Source organism: Taeniopygia guttata, chromosome 1 (assembly GCF_048771995.1).
Source record: "Taeniopygia guttata chromosome 1, bTaeGut7.mat, whole genome shotgun sequence".
In the NCBI taxonomy this organism is placed as follows: Eukaryota; Metazoa; Chordata; class Aves; order Passeriformes; family Estrildidae; genus Taeniopygia; species Taeniopygia guttata.
The window spans coordinates 104,772,379-104,798,720 of NC_133024.1; the positions used below are offsets into that span (position 1 = coordinate 104,772,379).

At 40.7% G+C, this 26,342-nt stretch overlaps 1 protein-coding gene and 1 pseudogene across 2 annotated transcripts; both read right to left on the minus strand.

The window, feature by feature from the left end:
- Positions 1-1,315: 1,315 nt before the first annotated feature.
- Positions 1,316-2,239, minus strand: LOC100227062 (pre-mRNA-splicing factor ISY1 homolog pseudogene; annotated as a pseudogene).
- A 10,882-nt stretch (positions 2,240-13,121) lies between these two features.
- On the minus strand, positions 13,122-24,366 carry TASL (TLR adaptor interacting with endolysosomal SLC15A4). Of its 2 annotated transcripts, none has more exons than XM_030282429.4 (2): positions 21,935-24,366; positions 13,122-15,124 (listed from the first exon to the last, which is right to left on the minus strand). In XM_030282429.4, exon 2 carries the CDS (start codon positions 15,121-15,123, stop codon positions 14,248-14,250), a length of 876 nt encoding a protein of 291 aa, XP_030138289.4. In that variant the 5' UTR covers position 15,124; positions 21,935-24,366; the 3' UTR covers positions 13,122-14,247. The 2 variants fall into 2 exon arrangements, with proteins under 2 accessions (XP_030138289.4, XP_072790977.1); XM_072934876.1 differs by having other exon boundaries at positions 13,122-18,939.
- Between the last annotated feature and the right edge of the window lie 1,976 nt (positions 24,367-26,342).

Consider the following 26,342-nt stretch of genomic DNA (forward strand, 5'->3'; position numbering starts at 1 on the left):
AATTGGACTCTCCCTCTTTGAGGCAGGGGTTTTCCCACCAGCTGGGGAGATGTACTCCTTCAGCATCTGACTCATTTCATGCATGCCCTTCACCAGAACCCCCACCCAGCCTGGGTGGTTCATTTCTGAGGTGGGCTGTGGGGCAGGGTCAGGTTCTGTGGCAACATCCCTAGTCTCTGGGGCAGCAGCATCCCTAGTCTCTGGGGTAGGTATCAGGGTGGTTACCCAGGTCAATCTCCCCTTATCTCTCAATAGTAAATAGAATAGACCTATCAGCAGCACCAACCACTGTATGATATCATTAGCATTTAAAGAAGGTTTGAACCCTTCAAAACGTGGTGGGGCAGACCCAAAGAGCTAGGTGAAGGGTTGGCAGAAAATTTCCCCTGGTGTCATTTCTTCAAGTGGGTACTATTATTAAAGTAACTCCAAAAACATAGTTAGTATGTGAGAGCTCTGAATCCATGTGCCTGCCTTCCAGAGAAATTTAAAAATACATTAATTCCTCACCTTATTAACCAGTAAAGCAAACTGGATAACAGCCAGAGTAGCCTTAGTTATAGGATCCATGTTTAGAAATGGGCCTCGGGTTCCACCATTGAGTGCTAAAATCCATCCCGATTTACAAGACAGGTGTCTGCTAGGGAATGCAGGAGCCTCCCTTTGAATGGAGAATTCCCCCTCTCTCCAAATTATTAGAATTTTGAAATTAAGGGACTCTCAGGCAAATATATGGGAGTAGGAATAACAGTTCTTTACTAGTTATATAACAAGGCAAACAACAAATACAACTTTAGTAACAAACAGAACACAAACCCAGTGCCGGCCTTTTGGCTGTGGCACCTTCCCCTTTGCTGCAGTTATGGGCACGGCCGGCACTGATCCCAGTGCCCCTAGCAGGACTCTTGGAAGCAGCAGGCTGGAACAGCAGGGATGAGCAGAAATCCCAGGCCCGTGGACAAGAATGTATCAAAACTCCACTGCAATAGCTGGAACCTACGGGAGGCCTTGGTAGGGCAAGGGGATGTGGGGCCCAGCAGCGGAAGAAAGGTTCCCCGCTGGGTTATGTTGGTGGCAGCCAGCTCCTTTCCCCAAGATGCAGGTCTGACTGACCATCCTCCTCCAAAGCCCCGCAGCGAGAGAGGCTGCCCACAAACCCATCTCTTCTACTTGACCCCCATTCTCACGGTATATCTCTGCCCTCCCCTGCCCAGCCCAAGAGAAAACTCCCAAAAACCACAGGAGTTCCTCCTCCCCCCCTCCCCACTTTCTCAAGCACCCATCGGTGCTTCTTAGCAACTCAATGGGGAAAAATTCCACACTAACAAAGAAAAAGAGGAAACACCCAACCCCCAGCATTATTGTTACAATCCTAACAGTGTCTTTGCCTCCTCACTCTGTGCCAGGAGGGTTTCACTGGCATACTTCTGGCGCAGCTCTGTCTTCTTTCTTCGTACAAGAGCCTTCTCAATGTCCTGTTGAGAAGGACATTGCACTGGAACATGTGCAATAAATTTCTGTTGGCCATCTTCACCTTCTCTCTCCTTGACACCTTCCTCACCAGACTCTTCCTCATGGACAGCATATATGTTTTCTTCCTCCTCCTCCTCACCTCTTGCAAGTCGTGCTTCTCTCTCCATCTTCCATTTTGCCACTGCTTCTGCTATAACTTTCTTCTCATGTTCCTGCTCCAGGGGCTCCAGAATCCCATCATCTTCATCCCTGTAGCTATAGTACTCGGCGTCGATGTCCTTCATAAGCTCAGCCCAAGTCTTCCGTGAGGGTGGCAGGGGCTCCTTTTCAAAAAGCTCTCTAACTCCTGGCAAGTCCTTTGCAGCTCCAAAGTATTTGTAGCCTCTGTTTCCTGGAACTTCTTTCCCTTCATGATCTAACATTTTTGGGCCAATCCTAGCATAATTAGGACCTCCCAGCTCCTTTATTCTGTATTCCCAGTCTCCTTTCTCCCTCAGAAGTTTGTTGATTTCATCATTCAGGTCCCAAATTCTGAATTCACCCAATCCAGCATTTTGGATCTGTGCCACTTTCTTAGAAATCTCCCCAATGATCTGTCTCCTCCATTTCTCAGCTTTGGGCAGCTCATTACACTCTGATGCAAGGAAAGGCCTTCGCTCCTTGACTTTTCCTTCCTCAAGCTGGGCTTGCCGAAATCTTGCCAAGGCTGTCATGGCCTTCTCTGCGTTGCGAGCCATGACCCCACCGTGCCCCTCAGCCCTTCAGTCCCAGCAAACACGCCGTGCACACAGCAGCTCCAAGCCCCAGAACTGAACCCAGCCCCACTCCCCTGTGGGGCCTGTGGCTTTCTCTTTTGTCCCTCTTCACTCTTCTCCCAAGATTATTTGCAGCAATTAATCTAAGTTCTGAAGTTAAGTCCTATAACCTTGAATTTTATCTGCAGCAGTTGAGAAATAATTAGCTGACAAAAAATATTTTACTGCTGAAATAGATGAAATCAGAATACAACCTGACACCCTGCCAGTCAGGGTGGTGGTAGCAGTCTGAATAAATGGTGGCTGCAGTCCTCCTGGAGTGATAGATGCAGTTCTGTTGAAGCAGTAATCCTGTAGAAGGGTGTAGTTGTCCTCTGAAGGTCCAGTGGTGGTGTAGAAGGGCCTGGTCTTCCTCTGGGAATATGATGGAAAAAGGCTGCTGTGCTGTTCCAAATCTGAGATTATATGCAGGTAGGAATGCTTGGCTCCTCCCTCTGGGCGGAGCATCTCACAATGGAATGATGTAATTTTTATCAGTCATGCAGTGAGACCTAATGGCCCATTAACAAAAGATATCTCCTGGAGGGAGGATGGGTCATGGAAGAGATAAAGAACACTGCCTCACCTGGTTTTAACAGATGGTGATAGAATGCACCTGGTTACATCTTGCATTGCAATCGGAAACAGTTAAATGTTACTTTTCTACATTGTAAGATATATAGTTGTTTTCTTTTAAAGGATAAGATGACTGTGACTAAAACAGCTGTGATGAAACACTGATAAACACCTGTTTGTGGATAAAGAAGATACAGTGTGTTCACCCTTGATTTTGTCAAAGATTCTCTTGCTCATTACAGTCTCTGCTGTTTGATCCTCCACAGAAGAGTCAGATATTATTCTACAGTATGGCTGTTACTGATTGTAAGCTGTTTTTGTGTTTTCCTTTGCTTCATTTTACTGTCATAGGTACATGACTGTTTAGAAAGGTGTTATCTCAAATTCCTAAGATGGTCACTGCTGATATATTGGTTACATGATGTAAATTTACTGATTTTATTATGGGCATTTGTCACCATAGGACATGAGAAACCACGACACAAGCTGCTGCTATTGTCGAGGTAAAAATCTTATTTTTTCTGACTCTAGCATTTATAGTTTTCTAAAGGTGACAGTGGATTGGAGGGTGAAAGTGCTACCTCTCCACTGGACAAACTACCAGTCCATTAAATTTCTCCACTTCTATGAAGGAATGCAGAAACAATAAGTTATTTACATAAAGTGTGTGAGCAAGTTTGCCACAAGAATGTAAACTCAGAAGACTTTAGAAAATCTTAAAAAATCAGGGCAACAGGCGTTATTAATAAGATGCTATTACTGTATTGAGAGACGGCTTCTTATATGCTTTAACATTTCTTTGTGTATCTCAGAGACACATGTTGTTTCAGGATCTTTATTTTGTTCTCTAGCTGCTTATGCACCTCTTAGACCAGCTGAGCTCTCTGGCTAGTCCCTGCACTGGCTCTATGGTTTGACCCAATGCTGTCTCATAATTTTAAGTATTTTTCAGAGTCCCAAGAAAAGATATCTGAGCTTCATTGAAAGCCTCCTCCAAACTGCTAGTCTAGTGGGTTTTCCCAGTTATTATTACAGAAGTACTCCAGCAGTTTGCTGTGTTTGAAGCATCTTTATCCTGAAGGAAACTTCGGAGGGATACTACAACTAGGTGGTATGATTAGTCTTTAGCCCCAAGGCCTTTACTCATAACTGCAATTCTTAAGATCCCTGTTTTAAAATGTATTTAGGGAATTCCCTCCCATTTGGAGCTTGGGCTGTGGCCAGGCCTTGGCTCTACCTGGATGGAGAATCTGCCAATAAACCTAGATGTTTTCTGCATCAAAACTAGATCCATATCACTTTGATTTGGCAATTTGGCCCTTTATATATGACAGCTGAACCTATTTTTAGAGTGAGCTCAGGAATTATTATCTGGAAACCACTATCCAAGCCCTCACTAAATTGAGGTTTGTCAGCTATTCACAGGCTCTGGGATGATGGTACAGTCTTTCAGAGATTCCTAATTACCTAATTTCACGTGTATTATTAATTATGTGTATTATCTGAAATATTAACAACAATCTTAATTGTTGTACCTGACTTATTCCTGATTGCTGTCAGTTTCTTGTTCACTACATGTATTGTTTTGCCTTGATGTTTCTTCATGCTCATAATCAAAGACATTCATCTCATTTTAAGAAAACAAAAAGAAGGGGAATTTAGTGCCTTAGGAACATCCAAATAAAGTAATATGTACATTAGAAATTTAGACAACAAATAATTTTGAATAATGCAATATTTGCATTAGAAATTTGAAAAAAAGATCATCAAATCTAAATCAAATCAATCAACTATTTGGACTTTAAAATAATTGTCATTCATTTCCATTTCCCTAAGAGACATTGAACATTATTCTTTTGTTTTCTCATGCTGTGAAACCCTGTGTCAATGACACCACAGATTTTGATAAGTTTTGTTGATTGTAATCAGTCTTTCCTGTCTCTTATCCCGTATCTAACAGATAACCAGTGATACCATTAACGAGATAATAGCTCACAAGAGCAAGCTCTTTTAACATTAGAACATACAAGCCTTTTTTAAATTAACAAAAGGGTGAGATGTTGTAGATAGGTAGAAGAATTATAAAAGAAAGGCATTATGAAATCAGGCCTTGCTCTGCTAAAATTGCCAAAGCTGGTCTCTAATTTCTTCTAAGTGCAGCTAACAAGAAATTTGAAAGTTCCCCTGTGAAGCTGTTTTGAAAATGAGAAGGCATTTAACAGAACAATCTATTCTGAGGGTGAAAAACAAATGCACCCATGTAAACAATAAGGAAATATGTAAACATATGTAGACAGAAAATTTGATAGACATACACAACAGCCCTTTCTGACCAATGAACTGAGTTTCACTGTATTGCTGACCAATTAGGTTTAACACAGTGCTTCCTGATATGTCCTACAAATATGAGCTTTGAGAATAATGAATTGGCTTTCTGCAAAAAGCAAATAGAGTCTCAGCTGATTTATTTCACCACTCAAGTGACTGCCTTTCCTTGCAAATTGTCATTGTGCATCCTGATCGAAGCACTTCCTGGGAGTCTCAGGTTTCCCTCTTACTCAACACTTCAGTGCTCTCCCTTTGCTCTCTTTCTTCTCATCTAAATGCAATTTTTAAGGTATTCTCTCCTCATGCCTCCTAAATCCTGTGATCTGAACCCATGAGTCTTTTTCCCGACTTTCATTCTACTTCCACCTTTTTTCTCTCCAGTCTCTCCCTCCAGTTCCTGTGGCAGGTGTTGGCACAAGCCCTGTGGTGTACATTTCACCACACAAACCCAGTCAGCTCTCCAGGGCTGTTTTCACCAAACACTGGCCTCTTCTGATCTCTTACTGTTTGTGTTTTACCAATCTTGTCATTTCATCTGCTTCTTTCCCACTTGTCCCTAGCCAACAGTACTTCAAACCTTTATATGGCCACCAAGTTCTTCCAGTTCAATACTTTTTCATCTTAAGATATCTCCTTTCTATTCCATTTCCTTTCTTCTGTGAGCATAATTGTTGATTTTTCCCTGTTTCAGCCATGACTTCTAGGAAGACAAATGACTTTTGAAACTCTATTGACCGCAGTTCTAGATCCTTTCACATCTTTTACCTGACATCACACTTTCCCCCCTTATTTTTCTTGATAAAAGAACTGTTGAGCATGCCAAATTAAAATTACATTTTAACCTTTTGATTCCATTACACTTTACCTTTTCATGCCCTCATTTTTCTTGTACAATTTTGCCCTCCTTTTTAAATGTAATGAACTCTGTTTGTCTCCATGTCGTCATGTCCCCAGTATAATTTCTTTTGCATTTCTCCTGAATTCTTTTTTATCTTTACCTTCACAGTACAAAAATGTTTTATTCTCTTCTGTCTAAACAACAATTTAAAAAATCTCTTTAATTATATTTGGTTTCACAATAACTACATCTTCAGTTGTCCTTTTTACCCTAAGTTTATTCCACATGCCAAATACAATTCTGTTGCTGTGTCCATCGACAGACACAGATGGCTCTTGTCCAAGTTCTCAGCTTCTGCATTCTCAAGCACTACAACATCCTTGACTAATTCAGTCCTGCCTTCCCCACCCTTCTACAAAAATTGTTTTACTATTTCCTTGTTTTGAGCACATCATTGTTCTCACTTAATTCCTCCACTGCTATCCTGCCTTCACATCATCAAACATTAATAAAAATGAAGTGTTATATCTCCTTACAGTCTTACCTTATTCTACCTATCAAAAGCAAGACAAATAAATAAATAATTATAGCAATAACAAATTGTGCATGGAAAACCAGACTACCTCCAAGATTATGAGATTGGAATGTCTCATTGCGAAAACATCAATCTAACTTGGTACATCCAACAAAAAGCTTCTCTCCCAGTCACATCACTGAAGTTACTGTTCATATATTTTGGAAAAATTTTCCTTCTTTGTAATAATGGTTTCCATCTGGTATCTTACTGAGTACTATTTTGTTTCATGACTTAGTCCACTGAGGTCATGACTTGCAAAGAAAAGTACTATTTAATTGGAGTCAAGATGATGCAACTTGCCTATAACAAAACTTGGCTTTTAAATATTATATTTAAATTAGTATTTGAAAGATTATACTTTTTTTCCTCTTCTTTTGCTTTACTGCTTTTTAAAATATGTCAATCACATCTAACAGTCAAGGATCAGAGGCTGTGTGACTTCATTAGATAAAAAATACAATTCATGGAATTTTCCCATATGCTGTTGTTCATGTGAGCAGAATAAGGAAACAGGTCACTGGTGAACTTCATTGCACAGTACAACTGGCATGACTACTGGCATGCAAACGAAATGCAATCTCAAACTGGTTTATCTTCTTATTACTGCCTTTGATCTTCAATTTCATATTTCTATACATCAATGGTTCAATAACCTTTATAGTGTATGCAATGACAGCTGACATCAGATTAATTGATCTTTACACAAGTACCTTAGAAATATGATGAAATAATTAGTAAATAATCATGTTCCTAACTGAAAGGCAATATATTATTTTACAAAGGGATGAATCTATAATTTTAATAATTTCAAATTAATTTAATGAATGTGATTTTATCAGGCACCATTCTGCTTTGCTCCAGTCCTCAAAAGTAGACTTCTTAATAGATCTTCTGCTTTCCACAGGAGTGCTCTGGACTCTGTGTTCAGTCAGATTTTTTTTTTTTTTTTTTTTATTTTTTTTTTTGCAATAGGCATAGGCTAACAGAAATAAGAAACTTTACTGTACTTGCTTTAAGAAGCTTATGTTTTTGTAATCTATTCAATTTAATATTTTTTTCCAATGACTAAACCTCTAGCTTTTTATCTAAGTTTATCTGGTCAAGGCCTGAACTAAAAGTAGGATGAAGGGGAAAAAAAGCTACCTTAGATCTGCTCTGTACATCACCATTGATTCAGTTGTGTAATGTACTTGTGACATCCTTATGCCAAAGGAGAGCACATTGCAAGTCACCTGGAACAAAGGGATGAATCAAAAAGGACAAAGTAACAGAAGAAGAAAATAGCAAGACCAGAGGAAAGGAAATTAAATTAAATGCTCACCCATCAGAGTTGCTAAAATAAGATGATAAAGCAAATTGTATACAAAGAGCTGGTAGTCTCATTGGATTTAAAACTGTAAATTTGATGCTATAGGTTTGAAGAATATAATTTGAAGCAAAAATTAGTTCTGTGAATTAAAAATAATTAACTAGTTCTTTTCTTTACTAATAAATTTCTTTCTACCATTGCACTCAATCCAAGTGTCACATCTGTCTATAATGAACTGTGAGGCTTTATATAAAATTAAATGTCTTAATGGCAATTTCAGTTGCATACTTTTATGGCTTTGAATGTACTTTAGTCAAGCATTGGGCTTCTGAAGTGACACTTTGGCCAGTTTTTGCTAAATAGGTCACATAAACCTTGAAATTGATTGGTTTAAAAGTACTGTAACTGAAAACCTCTAGCCTCTTTTTCTTAAAATTGCTGAGCCTATCTTTGTTAATATCCTTCTTTTTTTCTTTTGATATGGTTTTTCTATGTAGAAATGCATAGGAATATGTCACCTGTGTTGAAATTGTACTGATCAAGTTATTACTGGTTGATTTCTATCCTGTTCCGTCCCTCCCCTCCAAACAGGATCCATTTTCAGGCAAGGGAGCTTGTGTGTAAAGATGAACATTAGACAACTGCATCAATGAAAATACCAAAGTCAGCTCTGCCAACTATGATTTTATTCTTATAGTCTAGCTCTGGTTACAGAAAAAATAATTTGTAAAAAAAAGCCACTGCATGGCCTGACTATTATTCCTGTCTTTCCCATTCCCATTGCTTGTTCTTAAGAAAGGTTTCCTATCCCACTTTGTGTTTAGCAAGCAGAGTTCAGTGAAGGAGGAAAACAGGGCAGAACTGAGGCAGCCAGGGTGGGGTCTGGGGGAAGTTGTGGAGTGGCCACTGCTCCAGCAGCAGCATCAGCAGCTGCTGCAGCCCCCTGTCCCCACTGTCACCCCCTGGAGCAGGAGTGGAGGCTGGAACACGTCTGTCCAGCAGAGCTGATGGGCCCTGCTGTGGCCAGAGGCCCCTGGGGTATCCTGCCCAGGTGTGGCTGCAGAGGGAAGGAACAAAACCCTATGTGGGATCCCACAACTCTTTCTACTTGAAAAATGCCACGGGTGGAGCTGGGGAGATTACTCGATTTTAAGTACAGAGACACACCTTCCATCCAGGGAGTGGCTGGAAATGCTGCCATCCTTCAGGCTTGTCTTTGCTGGGAAAATTGTGAAACCTCTTTCCTCAGCTGCCCACCATCTCCCAGTATGTTTCACAAACTCAGCTCTGCAAGGGCTTCCTCCACCTTCACAGGAGTCCCTCGCTTCTCCCACAGGAACTCAGGCCATCAGTGCCCGATCTCCCTTTGCCAGTGGTGCCCTCCAGATGTTCAGTATCTGTCTCTGCCATCAGACTGGTTGTTCTGGTTGTTAGGGGAGCCAGGATCATCTTCTGTGAGGGGAGATTATAGGGGCAAGGGGAGGGTAGAGAGCACAGGAGCACAGCTTGCAAAGCTGCCAAACATAGGGTTGCATGGCAGGAGGATGGAGGGAAATGCTGGGGCAGTCCTGGAGGTTTTGACATGGCAGAAATGCATGAGCCCTCAGTGAACAGCTTTGTGGAAAGCTAAAGTCACACTGTGAAGGACAGCAGCACAGAGTTCAGTAATAACCAGATGTTAACAAAATGAGGCACTGTTAATACTCCTAGAGGGGATTTCCATTTCAAGCAAGGTAGTTTATTCACCATTTGCCCTGAAAGAGACTGAAGAAGGTTTGAGAATGACCCTCAGGAAGGTTGTTCTCTTCAGTACTTAGAAAACCTGCCTAATGTTCTGAACAGGCATCCTAATCCTGTCATCAGAAATGCCTGAGAGACAGCAAGCCAGCTCTTCCCAGTGCAGCAGAAGCAGCAGTAACGCTGCAGTGCACAGAATAATTCCGGTTTGACCTAAACTTCTGTTCCTTTACATGTTAGTCATATTCTGCTACATATTTCTAAACTGAAAATGCTCTTCAAAGACAGTGATGGTTTTACCCAGCACAACACAGATTGGTGAGCAGGTCTCAGTCCATGTTAGCTGGCATGGCTCCACCAGCTGGAGACCAGCCCTGTCAGTTTGGATGCCAATGCATTGATTTAAGGTGCTGTCATGCTCACACTCTCTGTAGTTAATGCAGATGGAGAAATTCATGTCCCTTCTGAGCACTGTCCATAGCCATTGTATGTGTCTGTCAGAGAGGGGGTTGCTGTGAACAGAGAGGTGCCAAGCAGACACACACCAGCTGTCCTACACATGCAGGTTGCATTTAATGAGGTGTGTGGCAAATTAGTAACTTCACCAGTTACCAAAAGTGTAGCAGTCCTTTCATATGTCAGTATTGGTTTAAAGAAGGCAGTGAGATGTCACTGCAACATGGTGGGTGATCTCCCTAAATTGATTATTATCCCTCCTGAATCTGGGAGAACAAGGGATGTTTCTCAGACCATACTGTCCATAACAGCAAGAACTATTACACCAGTTCTGATAATCAAGGTAACAAAACCTGCAGTCCCTTTCACCCCCTCCTGCCCAAGCCATTTATAGTGGCAGCTGGTTACATCCCAGCAGGTCCTATCTCAGAGAGAAACCTGTGGTAGGAAGAAGCTCAGGAAAGGGATAGTCCTAAACAAATCCCCACTGCTTCAATCCTTGAAAGGACAGTAGAAGGAGAATGAGTTGAACCTTGGTGGGGCTGGGAGGTCCCAGCTTCCCCAAGGTGAAATACCAGCAATATGCCTGGCTGGAGTCAGCACTGTAGAACTTCATTTATTTCAGCTTTAGATGCTTGGCTTTTTGCCTTCATCTGAACCTAACAACCAGAGCATGAAATGCTTGCTTTCACATTCAGCACAAAGCCCAGTCTTCACTTTATATCCATTTTTCTTCCCTCCAGTGTTTCTTGGTACGGATGAGAAATCAGAGCCAGCAAAGGGGTTGAAACCAAAGGCAGGTCCTACAGGTTCCAACAAATTTGACAAATTCCTTTTCCCTCTCTTTTCTCCCTCTGCCAAGGGTTTTTCTTGTCACACTACACATCCAGCCCTCCTGGAGTCCACAAGTAATGGTCATCTGCCACAGTGATGGGCTCAGAATCTTGGAGGCACAGTCACAACATCTATAAACAATAAAATCCCTATAGTTGCTATAATCATGTTGTCAGCAATGAGTAATATGTTCTGCAAAAAAATGCCTAAGGAAGCTGCTGGAGTATGCTGAAGGTGGCTATAAACTCTCCTTCTGAGAACAGTTTCTTGACAGTTGGTCAAAATTTTAACCAAGGAGTTACCAAAATATTCATCACAATTTTCTTTGCCTTCTTAATTTATGTTAGTCATATTAAAATAGCCACACTGTTAGGATGTATTGTGAGGGCAGAATTCAAACTCTCCTCTCCAACACACACTCCCCAGACACCAGGGTTCCTATCAGCATTTTGACAAGCTCATGTCAAGAAATTATGTGTCCCTGACTAAAAATTAGTTATTTAAGAGAGCTACTAAAAAACTGGGATCTGTCTCTTTAAATGCTTGACCCTGAGGCAGAAGAGGAGGTGGAGGAGAAAGAGAGAAGAGAGAAAACGATAATCGCTTTAGATAACAACCTGAGTCATGGTAATAGCAGCCTAATTGCTATCCGAATGCTTTCAGCAGGAAACAGGCACACCTAGAGCAAGATTGGGTTTAAATGGAAGAAGGACAGAGATATAAATGCACTTTCATCTGAGTATAGTGGAAATGAAAAAGTAGTTGTTTATGTAGAAACTGCCCGAAATCCACGAGCTGCTTCAAATAATGGGATGTGGCTGATACGTAATTCATGTGAGAAACAGGCACACTACAGGGCTCAAAGTGAAATGAGCATTTAGATTTAGGCAGAGAAAAGAAAATAACTGTGAAAGAAGTGGCTGATGAATAAATCAGCTTCTGCAATGATTATGACTTTTTACAAAATAAAATAAAATTATTAATGTCAGTCTAACAATACAAAATAAGATCTTTCCTTGAAAGTCAGAACGACTGCAGTAAGTGATTTGCTTGGAAGAAAGCTGTCTGAGAGTGGAATGATTTGTAGTAGATTGGTAAATATCAAACATGCCCTTCATATGCATGAGCCTGCTTTTGTACATTTCAGATTTCTTCTTTCCACTGCTGTTGTCTGAGCACTGTCCCTGGCTCTGGCCCCTGACAGCAGCTGTGGGAGGCTCCCAGCCGCTTTGGGCAGAGCTCTTGGTCCCTGCTCTCCAGCTGCCCTCCCTCCTTGCTGCTTCGCTTCTGAGAAACGGGACATGGTGCCCAGGTGCTGCCCACGTGTCTGGGGGGGAGATGAAGGCTGGGATTTCTGAGTAAGAGACGATAAAATGTTGTTTTGTTTGCGCAGGACGAGGTCTGTGGAGTGGGGAGAGCTGAGCGCAAGAATCGATTGTGTCCTCTGATGAAGGAGTCAGATCTTTCAGCAAGGGTATTGATTTACGCATTCAACTCTGCAAGTTGCTTTCCACTACATCTTTTGCAACTGAAACTCAGTGATGTGAATGTCAATAGGCATGAACAAAAGCCTCGTGTTTTGAAAAGCCTGAATCTGTATCTGCAGGTTATAGAAGCTATTACATTTCTGTGCCTTTGCTCTCCTCTGGAAGTCATTTTTCCAGGTTGTTGGTAATGGATGTTGCATGCAGAATGCATGTGTGTGCCTATGCATTACGATGATTATTATTTTCTCCTAAAAATAGCCTTTTTAAAATTATTTGTAAATAGCATTTGATCACAGTCCAGAAATATTGCATGCCAGAAATTATCTGCCTTGAATTGCTGAATAATAGTATTTGTGTAGGCTGTTATGGCAACAGAGGTACACCCTCTGGATTTAAGCATCACAGGTTCTCATGGCAACTTTTTTTTTTTTTTTTAATACTGCACATGCAGGAAAATATGCTGGGCTATCCCAGTAATCTCTGGAAAAACAGCAGCAACAGAATAAACCGACATGTTTATCACCTTACATTTGTTTTTGAAATATACATAAAAACTTGCCTTGAATAAAATACATAAATAAATAAATCAGGGGGGGAAAAGCACACAAAGGCCAAAACAACACTGTGGAAACAATAACATGGAATAATTTTATGAATATTTTGTATAATTTAGTACTTTTGCTAATCTGATACTCAGAACATCAACCAATGATGGATTGGCATTGTCAATTTATTATACATTACGAACACTCAGAGTAGGTACAAACCCTTGTCATGAGGCATCTCTGGTTATTGTTTTTTTCTTCTTTTTTAAGACTTGGTGACATTTTACAAAATAGGACCTTCTATTAGAAATACATCAAGTTCAAATGACCTTGACCTATGATACAACAATCCTAACAAAAGAAGTGCTCAGTCACGGTGTCAAATGCTCCATTTCAGCTTTTCTTCTGCATTCCAGGGCACTGTTCACATTAATCCAATGGGTTTTGGAGTAGCCCTTTTTCATCAATGTGCAGTTCTCGTAACAAAGGTAAATTTTCCTTCCTCTGCTCCCTTTATTACTACTGCTGTCCCCACACCTCCACAGTGTCAGGTGTGTGAGCACCTGCCAAAGGTGGTGTCTGTGATCACAGGTCACTGTGCTCATTGTGAGGGTTGAGGTCAGTGCAAAGCACACAGGTTTGCGCACACACTCAGGAGGATGCTGTGCATTTGGAAACAGAGCTTGTGCTTCACAAAAAGGGATGGCAACTCTTGAAGACAACAATTAAATAATTAGGGTTAGCATGGAAAGAGCTGTTAACTGTCTATCCTTAATATCTTTAAGAACAAATTATAAAAGCTTTTGTGAGGGATGTCCTCAAATAAATTCCTTAAGGGCAGGGAGGTGGACTGGATGGCATCCTAAATTCTATATTTCTGTGGCTGTTCCATCACTGTGCTTGCTTGTCCTCACAAGAGTGTAAGTCTGCACAAGCACAGACCTAGAGGTAGGATGGCAGATGCCAGAGAGAGGAAATTTGAAATGATACATCAAGTATGTGGGGGAGAAAGGGAATACCAGAGCACCTGGAAGAGTTTTATATGCTCTTAGTAATTTTTTTCTGTGAAAATCTTTTAATGTCTGAGGTTCATTAAAAAAACTTAAAAGATAAAAATAACTTACTGGTCCACAATAGGAGCTGCACAGCACAGGAGTACAGGTAGTTTAACTTATTTAATATGTACTGAAAGGTTTTATTTAAGTGGTGGATGGTAAATCCAGTTTTATTAAGCAGAAAGTATCTGAAACTAAAAACCGACTTTGAAGAACATAACCTTCTAACATGCAAACACTAAGCATTAATGTGACTATACTGGGAAATATGCAGAGTAGGTGTGCTCATTTCTGAGGAAACTTTCCCACTGGCTATTTGTAAGAAGCGGCTAATGACAATGTCTTTGGCCTTGACAGTCTCCATGTTCCTCTCCCGTGATATCTGCATGCTGATTTGATCCACGTTAGTCATGATTAGCTCTGAGGCCAGGATCTGGGTGGGGGATGCCCTGTTTGCCGTGCTGTCCATGATGTACTGCTTGTACAGCTCCAGCAGCTTCTGCTCCAGGTAGTCGTTCAGGGCGGAGTCGGAGAGGGGCTGCTGGTGGGGCCCGAGGCTGGCCAGCCGCCAGCACGACGAGTGGCCCTGGCCCGGCCTGCGGATGGTGTCACTTGCTGGGGGAGCCTTCACAGACTCCATGGCGGGAGGAATCTCTGAGGACTCCAAGAAGGGGCCAATGCCGCTGTCACAAGCAAAATCCGTCGTGACCGAGCTAATTGGCACCACGTAGTCCCCAGCTATATGCAAGTCGTTGTAGTTCTTGCAAATGCTCTTGCAGGAAGGTGGAACCAGGTAGGTGACTTTTTTTGTTGGCTCCTCACAGACATGAGTAGCTGGAGGTGGCTGTCCTGTGGGCGTTGGGTGCTGGACAGGTTGTGGGAGATTATCCTTCTGCCTTCTGCTGTGCTTGCTACCTCTAGAGCAGACTGAGGAAATGCGCTTGCCAGCAGATCTGCATCTCTGAAGGAGGCTTTTTCTTTGGGCTTCGACTGCGGAAGAATAATTAATGGGCCTCATTTCATACACCCCTTCGTCAGGCAAACTCTCGTAGAGCGCAGGCTGCAGGTCTTCCCAAAGGTAGGTGATTCTATGAAGGTAACCTTCCGACAGCATCCTTCTCCAAGGGAAGGGAACCGCCAGCAGACACAAAAATGATAAGAAGTTAATTACAAAAAGTTCATTTTAAACTCCCTGAGCTGTGATGACCCTCGCCAGTCTGTTACTAGCTGCAAAGAGATGTCGCCAATTTGGACATGAACAAGAGTGTCTGTGCCTTACCTGGGGACTGGAGCCAGGGAGTGAAGTGATCAGCCAGTGTCCCTGCTGTGCTGAATCTCACCACAGCATATCTTGTGTAACACAACCTATGGCACGTCCAGCGCATCCAATGGCAAGTGAGGTGTGGAGAGAGGGACAAGAAGTCTTTTGTTGTGGAATTGCTGCTGTAATAGCTTACAGTAAAATGCATTTAATTTTGCCCTGGAGTTCATTAAGAAGCCAGGGGCTTCCCCCTTTTTCTCATATGCTTTTAAGAAGCTAGGGGTTTCCCCCTTTCTTTCATATGATTTTAAGCAACTTCTGTTGTGTGTGGTTTGTCAGCTGCCTCTGAATTATGATGATTTGAGATTCATATTGAGAGTATCACCCCTTCTGTTCCAGACTAATCAACAACTGTAGGTGTGGTTCCTTTTTCATTAAAAAATATCAGACCATTAAATTTGCACTTCGCACTTCTGCATTGTAATCAGGATAGAATTAATTGTTTCTACCTTTTATATGTGAAAATGTCAATGGAAAAAGCAAAATGTTTTGGAGGCATGATTCATCTGGCCTGGTTTAGACACCTAAATCAAAATTAAATTAATTGTGTCCTAGATTTGCTTATCACTCTCTAGTTGCTATAACAGGATCTTAAACTAGATCCTAGATATAGATACCTGCAGGGTACTTTTGAAAAGACTGATTTCAGTACAATGCATAGGAAAGTGCACATTTTAGAAGTATTCCAGCTCGCTCTTTCACTGTGGGATTAGCTGTACCACAGCTCTGGAATCAGTTTTCATTGCATTTCTGAGGCACAGTCGGGTTCCAGCAGTCACTAACTCTCTCCACTCTCTGAGCAGGCAGCTCAGACCCAAAAGCTGCACAGAAATGTTGGTAATTAAATACAGGATTTGCCAGAAAGGACACACATGCTGCACACCAGTAAATGTTCTGCCTAAGCTTTGGAAGCTCTACTACCAAAAAAAATTGTTTTAAATCCACTTCTGTCTTTTGTTTTTTCAACAGATGTGATGGATACAATCAATGGGAAAGATGTTCTAAAGAAATTGTTTGGTCCAGCAAAAAGAAAGTAGATTTAAAGTTAAAATAAATTAAAATTTAAATTATTAAAATAATTTCTTTCTTTATATACTACAAATGGTCTTTTCTAGGAATGAAGGGACTCTCATTTCTTAGTAAGGTTTTCATGTGTCACAGTTGCTAGTGCAAAATGCTGCACTAATAATTGTTGGCTAAATCTTGTCTAAGCATGGAGATAGATTTTGCATAATAGACATAGACTCCCTGTAAATGATAGACATAGATTCCCTATAAATGTTATGGAGGAGACAGTGTGAGAAAATACTTTCTTTGTGGGTAGGGAATCAATTCCACACCAAGAAGATTGAAGAGAAAGATTAAGAGAAAATAACCTTCCTTCAGGCAGAAATATTAATGGGAATTAGATGTGTCCAAACACTTGCTTTGGTGACCCTGGATTCTCTCTGTTGCTGCTAGTTGTGTGAGATTTCCCACAGGCAGTAACATTTAATTAAAAGTGACCTATTTACATAGAAAGGGGAAAAATCATGTTTGGTGTTTTGCAGTTCTTGTAGTATGCTGCTGTTGTCTTGCTTTGCCTTTTAGCTGTAATTAAGGTGCCCCCATAGAAATCTTAGCCAAATATTAGAGCTGCTCAGGTTATCAGCTCTCTCTTCTGCTTCTGTTCCCCCCTTTTGCAAAGGCTGTTCCCTTCTCTCCACCATCCATGGCCCAGATGTCTTTATTGCAAAGTCATCACTGACTGTGGCTAGCTTGAATCTGGAACTGTTGTACATTTATTTGTACGTTATTTTTAAGATGGATTTGCAGAAATGAGTGGAAATGTAACATGTAGCCTGTCCACTGCTCAACCAACATAGGCAAATGCAGTTGTGTTCAGCAGCATGTGACACTTTGGTCTTTCCTGCTCCCCAGATGTGAGTTGTTTCTGCCATAAGGTGTTACATAAGGGAAATGAAACCATTGGTTTCATTTCTTTGCACTGCATTCTGCTTTGCTTATTTTAAGTGTTGGAGCACACTGAGACAGGAGTGGAAACAAAAGAATTGGCAAATTCAAAAATATTAAGGTCTCATTGTGCTCAGAGTTGTGTGTGTTGAATGAGTTACAGGATAACCCTCTAAATCTGGCAAAGGTTGCCACACTAATCTGGCTCTTCCACGAAGAAATCTCTGCAAGGAAATCTGATGGAAGTTTTGATAGGCAGTGCTGAGAACATGAATGAAAAAGGGAGGTGCCTATATCTCTGGTGTTTCTTGTCCTAGTACTTAATATAATATTTACCTCTGACAAGTTATTTTCCCGTCACTCCAACTGTCATGCAACAGTGCCACCTTTATTTTTTGCATTTTAAATCTGATAATGATTGTAGTTTTAATTAATTCTGCCTTCTCACACCTCTTCTCTTAATCCCCTCTCCATGCCACAGACACATATACACCAGGATTCCAAGGGCAGAGATTATATCTGATGTCTTTCAGTATTTGGGTTTCATGCTCCTTAAATCCAGATTTCACTTACATCTGCCTGAAAATAATTGCATAACTTTTTGTTGTACAAGGAAAACCAGTCCCTTTTACAATTCTGATCTGACACATTTTGCATGCAAGGTGAACAAAAAGAATTTTCCTTGTGTTGCTACTGCCCTAGCAATGGGCACTGACTAAATTCTGTCTAAGCCTAGTGGAGATAGAGGGAGAAGACTGCCTGGTTTACACTGTCTTTTCTATCTGAGATAGTCTTTATTACAGTCAGATTCTCTTAAAAACTCGTATGTCTTGCTCGAGGTTTTTGTTCAGTTCTTCAGCAGAAGAAAAGCCTGAAAGCAGGATGAATGTTAAGGTCACATGGACAATCCATGGGAATTACCAGTGTGTGGCAGCAAATTTGCTAGGTTATAATGCTTGTAGACAGTGCCAATGTCTGCATAAAGACCTCAGATTACAGTCTGAGAGCAGGAAAACAGAATGGGAGTTCTTGGCTCAGGATAAGAAAAACACTTATGGAAAGCCTGAGAAGTGTGCACAAAGAGATATGATGAATTGTGTCCTGTTCAAAAACCTAAGCAAGATGAAAAGTTGCTAGAGGGAATGGAAGAATTATGGTGCCAGGTGGGATCACATCTTGGTGGGGAAAGGGACATTCTTCTGCATTGCAAAAGGAGGGGATGGAAACTCACAGAAGAGACAAGCTTGGATATGTCTGTCAGATCCCTGACCAGGTCTCTGAGTAGCATTAAAGTTGTGCTGCTGGGACTGGAGCTCAGCTCTTATCACAGGGTACACCTTGAGTTCTAGCTGATTTACTAGATGGGATCCCAGATGACAGACTCCCTGTCTTGAGGGAACTCAAATCCTATGGATCTGTCTGTAGTATTTTTTCCTTATTTTAAGAGACATTTTTCCAGTTTGTGGAGATACAGACAGATCCCCTCAGTGAGGTATGGGATCCACCTCAGATTGCCAGACACACATGCAAGAGTCCTGGCAAGCAAGATAGTCTGTAGAACAAGCTTACAAATATTGCAGGATCCATATCTCACCTTCCCTTGGGGCTGGTGTGGAACAGCTCCCAGGAAGCCTCAGTGCAGCCAGCGTGGGGAAACTAGGATAGTGAAGAAGGCAGTATAATGAGCTGTGCACGTGGGTAAATAGAGCCTCTCCTTAATGCCCTAAACCTACAGATCTTTGGTATCTGAACCTCATTTGGCTTGGATAAATGCTAATGACAGCAAATTGTGCAGTGAGATGGACACATTTCACAGAGAGACCTGCACAGGCTGGAAGGTGGGCCAGCAGCAACAGCATCAGGTTTAACAAAGGCAAGTGGCAGCTCCTGGATGACACAAAGAAAGAGCCCAGCACAGGCTCTTTGTGCCTTGCTGAGAGGGACCTGGGGCCCTGGAGCACAACAAGGGGACCCTGAGCCAGCAGTGCAGGGCTGCAGCAATAAGGAAAATCAGATCCTGGGCTGAACCCATGGGGGCACAGCTGGCTGAGATAGAGATGGGAGCATCCCACTCAGCACTTGTCAGGCTGCCCTTGGAGTATCCTGTTCTGGTCCCAGAAAATTCAAATAAAATGTGGACAGGCTGGAAAGGGTCCAGTGGAGGGACAAGAAGTTGATCAAAGGGCTGGAAAAGCTGCCTTGTGAGGAAAGTTTGAAGGAGTTAGGACTCTTCTCCCTGGAGATAAGAAGACAGGGGGAAGGGGACAGCTGATCATCGTATTCCAGTGTCTGCAGCTGCAAAGAAGATAGAGGCTCTCTCTTCACAAGCAGCCACATGGACAAGAGCAAAGGGCACAAGTTGCATTGGGATAGAAGCACAGAATCACGTAGGTTGTAAAAGGCCTCTAAGATCAAGTCCAGTCATTAACCCAGCGCTACCATGTTCACTGCTAAACCATGTCCCCAATTCTCCCAGGGATAAGAGTGAAGAGAAGGAACTTTTTTACAGTGAGAACAATCAATGACTGGAACAACCTTCCTAGAGAAATTCTGGAGTCCCCTTCGCTGGATGTTTTCAAGGTGAAATTGGACAAGGTTCTACATATTCTCATCTAGACTTCCTCTCCCATGAAACATTGGACCAGATGATATTTCGAGGTCCTTTCCAACTTATGCTTCTCTCCAACTACAATTCTACAATAGCAGTGGCTACTGTTTGATGTAGGAGTGGCTCACTTTGCCCACAGCAGAGGAGAAGATGAATAGCCACAGGGTGGTTTTGCACAAGCATCTGAATGCTGCCCGCTACGTTTGTCATTTTCTCTCCCTGCTGCTGCTCTGGAACACCTGGGGCCCAGGAGATGCACCTAGAGGTTTTTTAAGCAGTCACTGTGAGCCAAACCACTCTTGTCCCCTCCCCACATCTCTCTTGACTCTCATCTTTTGTTCTTCCCACAGGAGAAAACATAAGCCCTGTTGATCTTCTTTATGCACATGTCAACAGTTGAAGAGATGCAGAAAAGCTGGAGTACCTCACCCATGGGGGAGTGTGGGCTGGTTCAAGGAGAACAAGTAGATTTGAGAGAATAAGAATCCTATATATTGAGAGTATGAGGGAATCTGCTGGAAGGACAGGCTAAAGGAAGCAAGAGAGGAGATATCTTCCGCAAGAAGTCTACTATACTGTTGAATGCTCTTGTTATACAAACGCCTGCCAATTTTTGATCATGCGAAATGGATGGCAATGGGTTTCAGGAGCATTCTGCTTCTTTAATTTAGAAACAAATATATTCTCAGTGTATTTTTATCTTTCAATTGAGTTGCGGGGACATATTTCCATAAAAGTATAATGAAAACGGTATGTTAGTAAATATAGCTTCTTGAGCTCTCAAAGTTTTCTACCCAAGTTTGTTTTTCACCCAGTTCAAGTTCCTTAAAACATCATACAGACCAAGCCTGGTTCATTATTTTTCATACTTTTCTTCATCATCTATGCCTATACAAAGTTGGTTTAGGACCCCCTCAATCTGATTGGATAGCATTTTACATCTCATACCCACAGCTGTAAACAACAGCATGAAATCTGAGACAGGAAAGAATCAGGCTCCACATTCATAAGGAAGACTTGACTATTTAATATTTCTACCTTGTGCTTTTATCATTTACTTCCTAGGGTCAAAATAATTTCATGTCTCTAGATGTCTGTGTTAATTGTAATGAGTTGTTAGCTGTTATGAAGTACTATGTGTACTGCAACGTTTTGAATCTAAGCATTTGAAATAAAGAGGCAATAAATCTATGTGAACTCTTACAGAAGAGAATACACTTTCTAGAAATGAAAAGGAAGCATAAATGGTAAAGCAAGAAAGACAGAAAAGGCTGAAGGTGTTTCCCAGAAGGAGTAAAGGAAATGGTCCCCAAAAGGCATTGAAATGTTAGTCATGTGTGTTGCAGAGCATAAAAAAGCAGGGAGGGGAGGCATGTTGTGCATGTATACCCTTGTTGAGCTGTGAATTTGCACCAAACCAGGAAATTCACTAAGAATTGGAAAAAATGCAATAATAAATTTTCTTTGTTTATAATTTTAAACAGCATCATGTTCTCAGAGAAGTCTCATCTTTCTTCTTATGAACTTTTTTAAAATATGATGCCCATATTAATCTATTTTGCTGCCTATTTTTATTTATAATCTACAGAAAGAGTACTCCAGTTGGAGGACATTACTTAGACAGTACAGTAACATACACAGAAATTTCAATAACAATATCTTAACTATGATAAAAGCAACACAGCTAGTAAGGCTCACTTTAAAAATTTTCTGAAAAACCTATTTAGTCTGATTTTATGAAAGTCTTTAGAAGTATCAGAGGAAAAATTTTGTTTTCATTTTGAAGTCTCATTGCAACCACAGTTGGTCATGGTTGTGAAGATGTCATCTTAGAAACGTTCTCATCACTTCTTAAGGCAGCAGAAAGTGTCCGTGGACAGAAGCTGAGACTCTGCAAACACATGTGCATTCAAAACACAAAAAGTGCATTCTCATTCTACCAGTTATCAGCTGTGGTGCCACACAAACAGAACCAGCCATTTTGATAAGCAAGGGCGACATTTTCATACATTTTTATAATGTGCAGTATATTTTAATTCTTACCTCCAAAGATACAGCAGCTGACCAGGTACAGAAAAATTGATGTCTTCTAACTAGTTTGAAGCTTCCTGTGAGTCTGTTCTACACCAAAATGCAATGTTCTGTTTTTATTTCCTTTTGATTACACTTCTAAGATAACATCTGTTTTACTTCTAACCCTCTGTAGCAAAGAAGTATAGAAAGAAAGTCCCATAGGAGATGAGGGGGTTTTATAACTGACTGAACTGCAACACGCTGAACTTGCTTCCTCTTTTAAGTCCAAATGAAACTTCATTGTGAAACTGTGTACTGTTAAAATAGCTGATTGCAACACACTCAGTCCAGGCAGCTGGACTGTTGTAAGAAAAAAAGCCCTGGTGAGTCGAACACTCAGAACAATCTTAGAGAATATGTTCATCTGTTGGCAGCTTATGCTGCATCCCATTTCAGGCATCACTCTCCTTTTAGCTGACATGGCAAGACATCTTTACAGGTCAAGGTTGTCAGACCAAATAGGTTGGAAGAGTGAGGTGCCAAAGCAGAAATGCATTGCACAGCAGGCCTACTTTGTTGTCTGCAGACCCTCGTACATATAATTTTCCACCAAGCAGCACAGCACAGCTGCTTTCTCAGGATTTGCTTTGGCAAACTTGACAACACTTGTCAGGACAAAAGTTCGACCTGAAAGTTAGGCCTCATCTGTTTTAGCACTCAGTACCATACTCAGGAAGTTTGTTTTAGGAGGTCACTGGATGAAAATACCTGGGGCAAGCAGGAATTCATCCACCAAGTGTGAGGTGTGAGAACAGTGAATCTGGCTTTGAGATTGGTGTTGGAGTATTCCTTAAGGGCAGAAGACAAATACTGTTTGAAACACATAACTGGACTTTTTGAATTCATCCCAATAGGATATACAGATTTTGCTTTAAAAGGCATCATTATACATCCATACATTGCAATAATAAGAGTAATATATTAAAAATATATTTTAATTCTCAGTGAATTTTAACTTCCTCATTCAGTACCATGTGTTCTTCTTAGAAGCCTCCAACTCTGCCAGCCAGAAACAATACTTCTGTTAATGTCATTTTCCTAAATATTCACTATGATGCAACATGTGATTGGGACTAATATCAAAGACTTCTTCCGAAGTCTTCTTAGACATAGTAATGAAAAAGTACAAGTGTCATTCTGTCCCTACCTACACATTTGTGGCTAATTCATACAGCAGTTTAACAAGTGATATTGTACCCAGTCATATGCCACGCAAGGATCAGCAGCATCTAAACAGCACAAAAACTGGACAACACCGGCAATTTAATGCAAGTGTCATCAGATATCTTTGCTGTAAAAGTTCTCCCTGAGGAAACAAAGCTACTGTTGTAATAGACCAACTTTTTATGCTTAACATTAACATTGACATGATTGTAATTTTTTCTCTGATCTCTCATTTGTACTATGGACCAATCTCAGGCCTTTTCACATTTATACTGGCCCAACACTTTTTTCCATGTTTCCTTACCTGGATAAAATCCATTGAGGAAAGCAAGAAATTAATCTCTGTGAGGTTTTACCTCTTCTGTAGGTCTAGAGAGTTCTATATCACCAAAGGTCAATATTTCTAGTTAGACTGTTGGGAAAAAAAAAAAAAAACCCAAAACTTTGGTAGTATAAAAAAGCATTTCTGTAAAGGTCCTCAGAGAGTTTTCAAAACATTATTTTAATAATCTAAATCCATGCAAAACCAGGAAGATACAAATGGACAGGTATTTTAAAGTGCTTCTACTGCCAAAATAGCACAGATATCCAGAAGCACTGTAAAATCAATCTACTATCATAGATTTATCTAAGTATGGATTTAAGACTTATCTTCAGGCACCTAGATTTGCATAAAATAAGTGACCTTTTCTTTGTCATGCATGTGGAATGTTTTCAGTTCTCTAGAAGAACTCAAACATTGTCTGCATTTCTGCACAGTAGCTTTGTGTACCTATGGAAGGGAGACATAAAACTGTAATTTCTTGTCACTGAAGTTGTACATTAACATCCTGACAGTCTAGGCTCTTACAACACCCACTTATTGTAGTCACCTTTTCCACATTCACTCCTGACCTTGGAAGAGTTATCCTCAGCTAACATGCACTGTCCTATATGAATTTTTGCCATGTGGTTTATAAACTGCTCTGAGTGCAGCACTCTGAGGCCCAGATCCAAATCTGAATGAGCTGGGTACAACATACCAGCACCTGACCCCTTTTGCAAAGATCCCCACGTGGGCTGAGCCTCCTATGCCCAGTGAAACAGATGTGAGAGAGAAGAAAGCTTCATCACTTCAGGGAATCTTTCAGTCAGTCTCTTAATCTGTAAACGTAGTTTAGCTTGTGAGGCCATGCCAAATTATTTTTGTCAGTGCAATTCACTACAGCAAACCCAATATATCAAGACTGTGTATCCCTATCCACACCCTGCTCCCCCCCACAAAAAAAAAAAAAAAAAAAAAGGAAAAACACTTCAAGTAAATTACCAAATTACCATGTTTCCTTCTCTACCACATTATTCTACGCACAAGGAATTTCCTTGAGGAAATTGCTTTAATTTTGATCCTAAGTAGTTCTGACCCTTAATTTTCTATTTCAGTTCAAGAGTTTATCTTCAAGACAAATGTGCCAGTTGTTTGCCCTCACTCTGCTTTGGTTGGCCTCTGCTTAGCCTGGGCCTGTTATGTCAGAGAGTACAAAGGCAGCTGCCTGTCATTTGCAGGTGAAGTGTTTATAGTCTAGAAATGATAAATTTGGATCTTTTGATAAGACAATATTCTGTAGCTTTCTGTTAAATTTAATAGTAGGAATAAATGCATAAAATAAATCAATTTGCCTGTACATATACTCAACCAGGTATGTACACAGTAAGCTCTCTCTGGTTATCAAATTATTTTATCTCTATTCTTATTTGGTATGACTGTACCTTTAAGCACACCACCTTTAATTTTGAAATTTAAAAGGTTAAAGATATCACCTTAAGCTTATAACCTAGTTTATAAGTAGGTCCTATTTGTGCAATAGGACAAAGGGGATATTTTCAAACCTTTGGATCTTTGGAAGGAAAGATTTTATGGGAAGGAGATAAGCATGCTATCCACTATTCCATCATAAAAACAATAATGAATTATTTATATTCCTTACAGCAGCAAAATCAGATACATTTCAAGCTTTCCAGTATATGTAGAAGTTTAATTTGACTTGAACTGAAAACCCAGTTTTCAATGCATTCATTACACCAGTATAATCAATTATTTGAGTAAATCAACAGTCTTTAAACAGGGAAGAGCCTTCATCATACACAGTTATTTTTCCTCTTCCTTCATTGCTTGCTAGTAGTAGAATGATCTACTACCAGCAATTAAGGAAAAGAAAAAATGAAGGTAGTAGGTAGTAGAATGATCTACATAGATCAGTAGAATTCTCAATGTAAAATGTGAGGATTCCCATCTTCCAAATGAGTGCCAGGCAAGTCTGGTTTTGAGATATCTCAGTCCAGATGGAGTCTCCTGGATTAATTACTCCAGCCCTCTTCCTGCTATGTGGGAAAAAAAATAGTTGTGACATCATTCTCTTGGCCATGCATTTCCAAGGAGGAAAAAAAGACCATGAATACATAGACAGCCCTTGCATTCTAGAAAAGGTGAAGGAGTTTTGGTGCCCACCCATATTTGCTGTTTCCAGCTGTCCATGGCCGGTGATTGCCCACACAGCAATGAGAAGTCTGGCTGTCCTTGGGGCCCAGGGCCCTTACTCCAGGAGCTCATGGAGTACAGCACCTTCCATGTAGTTATATCCATCAAGGTCTGCACCCAGAGTATGAGACTTCAAAGTGAAGCAATTTTTTCATCACACAAAAGTGACCACTAGATCTTTTAGTTAACTAAAGAGGCATTTGTAATTCAAATACAAATAAGGTAATAATAGGCAACATTTGCTGCTTTTTGTGCTACTTCTAGTCCATTAAATATACAATTTATTCCTGTGTTAAATTCCTTTTCTCCTTCGCACATCACATAAATATTTAGTTATATGCAGACATTACTACAGGTTCAATCTATGTACAAATCTAGGAAACAAAAGCAAGGCCTTTGATATGAGAAAATTATAAGCAAGAACATTATACCTTCTGATAAAATTTCCAAGGCCAAGGGGAGTTTGCTTTGGGAAGAGATAACAGTATTGGATATAGCATATTGAAACTATCTACATTATGTTCCCAGCACCGGTCTTTTGTCGTAACAAGTAGCCAATTAGTGAAGTCTTTTTAGTTCATGTTCTTCTCTTCTCTCACTAATTTAAACTAACTAGGAGATTGATCTTGACACAGTTCAGAAATCTTTCCCTTCAGTCTCAACCTCTCTTCATTCATAGCACCTTATTTACTTTTAGTA

Excerpts from the sequence above, each read along its gene's own strand:
- TASL (XM_030282429.4), bottom strand. The coding sequence starts at position 15,123 with ATGCTGTCGGAAGGTTACCTTCATAGAATCACCTACCTTTGGGAAGAC.